Genomic DNA, 10,927 nt, shown 5'->3' on the forward strand with positions numbered 1-10,927 from the left:
TTAATAATTAGATAGGTAAGAAAAAATTTACTGGTAACTATATCATTGAACTTGAAAACTAAGGGAAGAAATTTACAATTGGAGTATCAAAGGATAAAATCAGATTAATTTTCCATTTCAATATTTTAAAATAATTTTAACTAATTAAAAAAATTGCTGAATAAATTTAATTCCGTTTTATTTTTATCTTTATTTTATTTTTTGTTTTTTATTTATAAATACTCTTTGGGTTGGAGAGTTTTGCAGTTTTGATAGATACTCTTATTGGATTCTAGTGGGTTGTCCTTATTACCCTGTGGCTCGGTTCCAGTGTCACCATATTTCTTTTTATCTAGGATCGAATAGTTCTGAAAGCCATGGCTTTAATTTCAGCCAGAGTTATTACTTCTGTGGCTCGTCAATTTACATCTTCTGTTCCGCAGGTAAGAAAAAAGTATTTTTTGTCATTTTTGAAATGGGTGGAGTGTGGAAGAACTTTTTGCCAACATTTTTGGTTATGAAAAAAATTATAGATTATTAATTAGAAAATAAAATACATTTAGGTAACCATTTTTGTTTCTTTTTTAAAAAAAGATGTGTATAATTTGTTATAATTATATAAAATTAAAATTTATTTTTGTGAAAAAAATTTACTCTCTGGAGCAGTTAGTTCCATTTGCCTTGAATAGGAAATCAGTCAATGCCGGTTCTCCAGCAACTAAATATATAACTTTTTGAAGTTTTAATTTTCTAATTTTTTTTAATTTTCTGTAACTTTAATAAAGAAATGCGCCTTAATTACTTATATATCGTTATACTTCTAGTTATATCGAGAGTATAGAAAATTAGTCTGAATATTTTTGATAATTTTATTATGATCGAATTTGGTGGATATCAGAGTTATCCAGTAATCTTAAATGTAATGGTGAAGAAAAATGTTGATGAAAATGATGTATTTGTAATTACAGTTCTAGATTGCTAAGAAAGATTAGGCCAACTTAAGGCTTTTCTTAAAATTTAAAAAGATTGGTTTCCATAACTTCAGGACTTTACCACGAATATGATTTAGTAGTGCCAAGGGGCACTAATTTTGATTTACTTTTGTATCAATTTAGTATCTGTTTAAAAATAGTTGAGGGAAGTAGTATCCTGTAAACCAGTTCTTCGCCCCTAAATGAAGAAATTGGGTCATTGCTTGATTCATAAAAGTGGTGATTTTCTACAAAGAGGAATTGGTGCCAAACCAAGCTCCCCACATTGTGGAAATCCATCCTTTAAGAGATGAAAGCTTGCTCTTCTTCTTCTTTTTTTTAACTATACCAAGAAGATAAATTGTGTCTTGATTAAGACAAGTTGATATGTATGGTTATTCACTTTGTTTTAAATCCAAAAATAATTTTTTCTTTTCAATTTTTTTATTTTTATTTTAGAATTAGTCTTCAAAACCGAATTATTGACAATTATTGCAGCAAAGTGAAGATTTACCAAAGCTACATTAAAGTTAATTGCATCATTTGTTAGTGAACTAACATTTCTTTCAAACATCCGCGAAAGCGAAGTGCATTGTAAGATCTTTTTATAAAAATCAATTTCACCTTTATTGCGTTGGTACGAAGCTCCGTACGTACATACATAGCAACTTAATGACTCTATTGAGTATAGTTGCCGCTGGAGGAATCCTTTATTATTTAAAAAAAAATGCATTATGCTCATATTTAAGTGGATTGAAATAGAATTCTCCATCAGCATCCGCCTCTTTTCCCAGAAGAAATAGCCTAACTCTTTAACGTTTTTACCTGTCCTTTAGCAGAAGATTAGATTACTCTATTAGCAGAGCTGTTAATGGAAAGGTTAAAAAAAAAATCAAAGAGGTCTATGGTGATTTGAGGAAGCTGAAAAAAAAAAGAACAGAGAAGACTAGATCAGAATCGTTAAGGAAGCCTTGGTCTTTGAAAAATTAAGCAATAATAATTATGGTGCTGGTTCCTCTTCGAGCTAGCTTGTCAGCTTCTCATTTACAACGGAAAAACTGGAAATTCAATGGCGCACACTAGGGTTCCATTTTCCATTATATTGTTGACCAAATTGCTTCTATTACTCCCATATCATCAGGGCATGTTCAAGAGATCGATACACCTTAATGTCATAGTGGCCTCTCAGCTTTGTTCATGATAACATTGATGAAAAGTTTACTAATGGCACGTTTTTCCTCTCTCTGCCATGCAACATTTCTGCATACTCCTAATACTGTGCCCTCATGCATGCTCTTATTGCAGCACCTGTGAAAGGCCAGAATATAAGCCACTAGGGTTCATGTTTATTGATCGAACCTCCCGGATCGGGCGATCTTCTCTTTAACTTCAGTTCTGAAACACCCAGGCAATTTTTAGTTATCGTTCTTGTAACAATACCATTTTATTAATAATAGAAATTTGAGAGGGAAGGGATTAGCTATGAGGTTAGCATACTGGACTCCCACGCGGAGGTCCCGGGTTCGAATCCAGTAGCTGACCCTTAGATTTTCTCTTCCTAGGAGCTTCTTACAGCTCACTGTCCGGTGATGGACAGTGTTGTCTGTAACGAGAGAACACTGTCCGGAGGCCGGCAGTGCACTGGAAAAAGCTCCGGGCGCTAATAACCTCAGCTGTTGATGCGCCAAAAAAAAAAAAAAAATAGAAATTTGAAAAATTAATTTTGTTATTGATTCAAGGTTGGAAATTTATCATGGCCAGCTTCCCAAAACACTTTCCGTGCAATCCATGTCTCTTGCAGCCACAGGGCAGCAGAAATTTCATCAATACTGGAAGAACGTATATTAGGAACACCACCAAAGGTTAGTAGGTAAAATTCATTATATCTTCATATTGTGAACGTTATGTGTAATGACGTTGAAAGTTTAAATATCAGTAATAATATTTTGTGTTGTGTTGTAGACTGATTTGGAAGAAACTGGCCGAGTACTTAGCATTGGTGATGGTATCGCTCGAGTTTATGGTCTTAAAAATATTCAGGCAGATGAGATGGTGGAATTCTCATCGGGATTAAAGGTACGCTGATGTTTATAGCGTGAAATATAATTTTATTCCTGTATTGAAATAATCTCTTTTTTGGGGGCTTTTTATTAATTTCTTTTTTTTATTAAAGGCGCGTCACCATCTGAGGTTATTGACGCCCGGAGCTTTTTTCAGTGCACTTCCGGCCTCCGGACAGTGTTCTCTCATTACAGACAACACAGTCCATCACCGGACAGTGAGCTGTAAGAAGCTCCGAGGAAGAGAAAAGCTGGATTTGAACCTGTGATCTCCACGTTGGAATCCAGTATTTGCTAACCACTCACCTAATTTTATTAAATACTAAGATTTATGTACTGAAGGGTAAAAATGTAGAGTATTATGCTTTGAATAAACCATCTTTCTGGTAGTTATTGGATCCATCGAAGTTACTATTCTTGGCTTTTATATATATATAAAAATGTTAGCGTTTTATATCCTAATTTACTATTTCTTGTTTTGGAATAAAAAAAAAAACTTAAATAATATTTTTGCAACAAGAAACGCTTTCGGATAGGTTCTAAGGTACTTTCTAATTGGAGAAACGGTCATTTAAAAAAAAACTTTCCAATAATTTAGTTCCTTAAAATGATTTATAATTATATAAACATAAATTGAATGATCGTTTTTAAATTAATATGTTCTTTGTATTTTACATTGAATAGGGGAATTTAAGAATGTTTTCCGTGTAGGGTATGGCGCTGAACTTGGAACCAGACAATGTTGGTGTAGTAGTATTTGGTAACGATAAATTGATTAGCGAGGGCGACGTAGTCAAAAGAACTGGAGCCATTGTTGATGTACCTGTTGGTGAAGATCTACTGGGAAGGGTTGTAGACGCTTTAGGAAATCCAATTGATGGTAAAGGGCCATTAGCTTCGAAGAAGAGGTGACATTAACTTTAGTAATTTGTATTTTTGATATGAGATGTTTGCAGTTAATAGAAAAAAAACTATTTTCTTAAAAAAACAGGATGAGAGTAGGTGTAAAAGCACCTGGAATCATCCCTCGTATATCTGTGAGGGAACCTATGCAGACAGGAATCAAGGCCGTCGATTCCCTTGTACCAATTGGTAGAGGTCAGCGAGAATTGATTATAGGAGATAGGCAGACTGGGTTAGTTCACCTTATTTTATATATTAGACCTTTACAGAAATTAAAATTAAGCTGATTATTCCTACATTTATAAACAAAAATATTCAAACATATAAAAAGTTCCTTCAAGTTAAAAGAAATTTAAACTAAATATTGCACTCATATTTTTACACATCACAAACAACTGTGCTAAGCCTTTTTTTTTCTCTGTGATCAGTTCTGAGAAATGAGATTAGTCCGCTGTCTTCTCCATTCCTCTCCCCATAATCCTCTTTTAGCTTTCCATCACCCTCTTCAGCCTTCATTTCGTCCATCTCTTCAACTTCTATTCCTCTTCTTACCTGTCCCATTTCTACTTTTTCAAAGCTGGAAACCTTATGTTTTTTATTTCAAATACTATCAGATGTTTTCCTATCTTTGAATGGCGTACATTTTCATTTAATCTCTAAAATTCTCTTCAACTGCTTTTGCACTGCATTAACTCGTTAACTTTACATTCTTGGGCTTGTGTAAGTAATCGTGTTTGACTGCCATAGTTAATGTCAGGCAATATGCAGCTTTCAAACATTTCTTTTTCATTTTAGCTTTATGTTGCATTTCATTATACACTTCAACTCTATGAGTGAATTGATGCCGAAGGTCACTTTTTGAGTTATTTAAGCTCGTCCACATGTTCTCTCCGCCTTGTATGGAAATTGTATCTTTTGAGGAGTTATTGTTTTTTGTCTTGTTCACATCGGATGGATGATTCAGGCATTAAGTTCAGGTATTGAACGTATTGAATACAACGATTCAGGCATTGTATGAAAGATTGTACTCAATCAATGCCTATTTCACTTGTGTGAACAAAAAAAGTGATCAACACTTGTCAGATGCAGACAAGACTTGATTCAGACTTGTAAAGACGACCTCAAATGTAACTTGAGGTGTTATTCTTATGACTTTTTTTTATTAGTTATAGTCTTTGAATTTTCTCATGAATTAACCTGAAAGGTAGAAGAGAAAAAAGAATGTGTGTATATTCTTTCAGCTGGTTAACTCTGTCTTCTATGACCATTCCACAAATTTTTAATTTTGGTTTTGTGGACATCAGAGAGAGAAATATAACGATCTTGAAAAAATTAATTCATACCTTGCAGAGATCATTTACGCATTTAGTATCCTAAAACATGACGTTGCTCATTGTTTGTTGTTTTTTTTTTTTTTGACAAAATATTCTTCTGTCATTTTCTTAACTAAAACAGTAAGTCTAATCCGTTCTGTGTGTCTATACGATGGTGAAGTTAGAAGAAGGTTCAAGTATTTAACATTTAGTAAAATTCAGTGTTGAAAGGAAATTTGTTAATTAGGATTTTGATTTAATTTTATAAATTAAACAAAAACTAAAGAATAGTACAGTAATTTACACATGTTTACGTTTTAGTAAAACTGCTTTAGCCATCGATACTATCATTAACCAGAAACGATTCAATGATGCGGATGAGGAGAAGAAAAAGTTATACTGCATTTATGTAGCTATCGGACAGAAAAGGTCAACCGTTGCCCAAATTGTAAAAAGGCTTACTGATACAGGTTAAATCAAAATTTTGTATATATTTTTTTAAATATTTATTCTGAGGTCAATTTTTTAAGAGAACAATTTCATAACTGTTAAAATATATTTGCTGTTTTCGACAGGCTCAATGAAGTACACAATTATTGTATCAGCCACAGCATCAGATGCTGCACCTTTGCAATATTTGGCCCCATATTCTGGCTGCGCTATGGGTGAACACTTCAGAGACAATGGAAAGCATGCTCTCATCATATATGATGACCTGTCCAAACAGGCCGTTGCCTACAGACAAGTGAGTATGATTACTTGGAAATGTAATTATATCTTCAACAGTAATTAATAGTATTAAGTAAATCTGTGATTACGCCAGGTTTATTTATTTCTTTCTTGACTTTTTCTCATGTTTAATTATTACAGATGTCCTTATTGCTGAGGAGACCTCCCGGTCGTGAGGCCTACCCCGGTGATGTATTCTATCTTCATTCCCGTCTCTTGGAGAGAGCAGCCAAAATGAATGATGCTAATGGAGGTGGCTCTCTTACTGCTCTACCTGTAATTGAGACACAGGTAAACATTTTTTCTAAGCTGATTTAAACATGTTCAAACATTTAAATTCTACATTTTTAATTAATATACATATATATATATATATTTTTTTCAAGGCTGGTGATGTGTCTGCTTACATTCCAACAAATGTCATTTCTATCACTGATGGACAAATCTTTCTTGAAACGGAGTTATTCTACAAAGGTATCCGGCCAGCCATTAATGTAGGTTTGTCTGTTTCGCGTGTCGGCTCAGCTGCTCAGACAAAAGCCATGAAACAAGTAGCTGGTTCTATGAAATTGGAGTTGGCTCAATATCGTGAAGTAGCTGCTTTTGCCCAATTTGGTTCCGATCTGGATGCGGCTACACAGCAACTACTGGCAAGAGGTGTAAGGTTAACTGAACTCTTGAAACAAGGACAGTACGTGCCAATGGCTATTGAGGAACAGGTAAATATTTTGTTTATTATTTTCCTACAGCACATGCTTACGTCTTAGTGGAAGTTATTTAATAAACAACATAAGCAATAAAACCATTGAAAATATATTAAAATTGGTGCAATTAAAAAAAAAAAATTCAAGTTATTCAATGAAAAAACAATTTGATATGTTATATGCCCTTCAGAAACAAGAACATCGATTTGATTCAACGGCGACTAAGTGGTACGAATCCACAGGATTTAAATACGTTGTAAACAGGAGGAAAGTGGCATGTTAAAAATGTAAACAAAAATATTACTCCTCGGGCAATGCAGTCTAGAAGGACCAGCCATTACTCTTACTCCACATTCTTCCTAGTGAAGAGTTTTTTTTTTTATGAAGGCGCCCTTCTCTTCATACTCTCGACTTAGCCTGACAAAATAGTCCTCACCCTTCCTTGTTTCAGAAGTACAATTCTTATATTCCCCACGAGTTTTTGCAGTTCAGGATTGGATCCGAGGCGCTGTTAATTTTAAAAATGCGCAAATTCAATCGCCTGGACACATTTTGAGGTTTAATCTCCTCTTCTATTTCAGTTAAGTTTCCCCAACTCACAGAGGAGATTTTGGCAGAAGCTTGGTAATTCTTTGTAGGCTTTGCAAAAAAAAATCATTCCTGAAGAATAAACTTAAAAAAAATAAAGGTTCACCATAATTGTGATTAACTGTTTAACTTCCGTCTAATTAATGTGCTAACAACTACCTAATATAGTTAATGAGGTTGTATTTTGCTACCATCAATTAGTTTTTTTTTTGGCATTGGCTTTTCACCATACAGCCAATCACTTAATGTTAATTGTTTATTTCTGCTAATTGTTAAAATTTCCCTTTATAACTCGTATAGTGATTGTTTTTAATCTTGCCTATCTTTATGGAAGTTTATTTGCATCTTAATTCAGTCATTCTGTGGAAGTTGAAAATGGAATGTTTATCACCCTCACGAAAGTTTATACTGCAATGGTCGTATAGACTAAGAAAACGACTGTTTCACTTTCCTATGTGCGGTATTTTTTATTTCGGTCTTACTATAGATTTGTTTTGCTTTGATTTTCTAAATTGTGTTTTTAAGCATTTACAAACCCACTATTCAGCTCTGGTAAATTATGTATGTTAAGATTACTATAGTTATGTTAATTTATAACGCAACATGCGGGGTTCGACAAAAGTAGGTTCAATTTCAAATTATAAACATACTATGTTCAAACTACTGTTTCCATACAAATTGATGCCATAATATTTACCTCTCTGGGATCAATCGAAGAGGTATTTGTTTTTCACGTTGATTTTAATTTTTCGGAGTGGTTCTTTGTAACCACTTATGTTTCAGAAATACAAAATAAGTTAGCATATCTATTAATGGATGTAAGAAAAATTATTATCTTGGAAGTTTAGTATGCTCAGTAATAAATACGTGCTTTATAAGGTAGCTGAGTTCGGCAAATGGTTTATTCAAAAATCGAAAATTTTAGAAAGTTCCTATTCGATATTTCGTTTTTGCTGTTTCGTTATGGTTTAGATTGATTTGCAAAAATTGTTAAACCGGAAGTGACTATACACTTCATGGATTTCATTTGAACTTTGAATCCCCGCACAAGTAGGTGCGAAACGTTTTTGGGTAGTCTAGAGGAATATTAGAATTAACTTAAGAATTGCAATAAGAGAAAGCATGAGTGTTCCCATGGATTGTTTTACTTACTCTTAATGCTCATATGAGAAATTTTAGTCATATTGTATGTCTATGTCTTTACCAGAATCATTTGTTATAGTGTATATTAAACGAAAAGTAAAATAGTTTCACAATTAATCCAAATGAATTATATGTAATATAAACCATCCATATATAAGTGAATAACTTGTTTTGTTGAGGTTTCCTAAATCAGAAAAAAAAATTAATGTGATCAGCATAACTGAAAAAGTGTACCAACGATTATCTCTTTCCTAGAAAAATTATAGTTCTCCGAGAGACAGATGACTGTATTATGCCCATAGGTTTCTTCGTATGAATTATGTTAACTGATTGCTAAATATTTTATTGACAGGTTGCCGTTATCTATTGCGGTGTGAGAGGACATCTGGACAAACTTGACCCCGCCAAGATTACGGCTTTTGAAAAAGAATTTTTGCAGCACATCAAGACCTCACATAAAGATTTGCTAGCCTCTATCGCTAAGGAGGGCAAAATTAACGATGATGTTGATGGTAAACTTAAACAAATAGTTACTTCATTTATTGCTGGCTTTCAAGGCTAAGTCTAGGCCCACTAAATAAAAACTAAAGTTAAATCCGTATTGTAAGAAAGATTGTTTTGTACAAAAAAAATTAAAACAAAGTCAAAAAAATATCTTGTTTATTTCTTAGACCAATAAAATTAATTTATTGTTACCATCGTGTTGTTTATACTTAAACACTCCAATTTTAAATAATTAGCAGTATTATTGCGCTTATTTGAATTCTTTCAGCAATAAGCAGCAATAGTCAACTATATTTTCAAGTGTTTATCAAAAAGTATTTTTGGGGAAGTTAGATTTGGATATTTTAGTTAGTTGAATTTACTTATAATTATAAATTTATAGAAAATAAAAACAAGGAAAATATAAATATAATTTAAGCTATCAATGGAGTAATCATTTGATCATAATAACGTTGCCTTATCCTAGTAACTGTTGGTGTTTATAAATTTCACAAAAGTTTATTGGCGCACACTGGTACAAGTGTTAGTTTGAATAATTGAATCGGAAGTGTAATTTCATTGAATAATGCGCGTCAACAGCTTTGGCCATTGCCTCTGGAGGTTCCTCAGTGTACAGGCCGGCACTAGATAGTAAACTCTTATTACAAACAATACTATCCATCAAATTAGCTCTAGAGGTCTTCAGCAAGAGAAATTACAAGAAAAGCACAACTCTGGTTGGACTTGACTTGGGGCCTACGCTAGTCAAGCATGCCTTATTATTATTATTTTTTTTTATTGTTTCTTCTTATTTATTTTCGCATTAACTTTCATCATTCAGCCAACACATCTATAATTTTTTAATGAAATAACTTCTGTACTCTAAAATCTCACTACGCGCTCGTTGGTAGCTATGTATCTATGCATTTATAGTCTTTACAATTTTTTTTTCCAACATATTATGAGGTGGAGGAAAACAAACACTATCTGGATGGATATATCTTAGTCTTAGATTAGAGTTTAAAAACATTTCTTAATTCAATTATTCTAACATCTTTTATTTTGATTTTTTTTTTAGTGTTTGTAAAAAATAAATTCCTACTAATAATAAAGTAAAAAGTGATCGTCAATTTTTTCAGGCAGGGCATATCATCCAACTTGCCGATTACGAGAACGGTGGCGGGAAGCACATACTTAACTAATAATTTTATTTTACTAACAAAAAAACTAGTTTCACATGGGATTCGAACATGGGCTCCACCTTCATGAGCACTACACCAATATCCGCCCCTATAATTAATTGCTAGTTGGAAACTTACCAATAAATCCCTACTGCTTTAGGAGGAAATTTCGACCAAAATCGAGAAGGTAGAATCTCAGTACACCGGTTGTTTACCAGTTATATGCTAAACGGCTTTTTCAAGTTTTAAGGGTTTTAAAATCTGATGGTCTAGTCTGCATTGAAAGGAAATGTGGTCTGGAGACTGAAGAGTTTTACTATCGAAGGCCAAGCGGGAAAGTTTCAGTTTAAAGAAAGGCTCTCTTGATGTTCTATAATTTAATTATGTAAACAAATCATGGTTAGAAATTTACTTTTGAGAGCTTACAACAGATTTTTTTTTTTTTACAAAATTCAAGTACATTAATGTTTAAAAATCCTTTTTTTAAATGATAGTGGTTCAAAAAATATTTAACTGCCTCTGGTGTCTTTTAATAACTATCATACGATTAAGGCCTTATTTATATCGAAAGTATTATCAGGTCGTTCAATTCCAATCTCGTACATATCCCTTTTCTCCAAAACAACCCAGATATATCTAGCATTAGTTTTACCCTTATTGTCATCAGTGTACCTATCAAAGGGTTTAAACTTGATTATATTTTGCTTTCTGTAACGTATTATCTTTATTTAGATAGTTATATAATTACTACAGGAACCGCAGGTTTTACTAATTTCGATATTTTCGCAAGTTTTATTGGCCTATGATTTATACGAACTTATTCCAACCACAGTTGACTGAACGAGTGAACTGGACTTAATCTGGGCACTTGTT

The 10,927-nt window shown here is 33.0% G+C and overlaps 1 protein-coding gene across 1 annotated transcript; it reads left to right on the top strand.

Annotated features, from left to right (window-relative positions):
* Nucleotides 1-254: 254 nt before the first annotated feature.
* On the top strand, nt 255-9,085 carry blw (ATP synthase subunit alpha blw, mitochondrial). The gene is made up of 10 exons (XM_074137678.1): nt 255-422; nt 2,690-2,812; nt 2,913-3,026; nt 3,722-3,918; nt 4,002-4,145; nt 5,548-5,696; nt 5,802-5,971; nt 6,097-6,246; nt 6,342-6,674; nt 8,743-9,085. Exons 1-10 carry the CDS (start codon nt 357-359, stop codon nt 8,950-8,952), a joined length of 1,656 nt encoding a protein of 551 aa, XP_073993779.1. The 5' UTR covers nt 255-356; the 3' UTR covers nt 8,953-9,085.
* Nucleotides 9,086-10,927: the final 1,842 nt, after the last annotated feature.

This window comes from Rhodnius prolixus, unplaced genomic scaffold, assembly GCF_049639745.1.
Source record: "Rhodnius prolixus isolate KJV_2025 unplaced genomic scaffold, Rpr scaffold_11, whole genome shotgun sequence".
Taxonomy (NCBI): Eukaryota; Metazoa; Arthropoda; class Insecta; order Hemiptera; family Reduviidae; genus Rhodnius; species Rhodnius prolixus.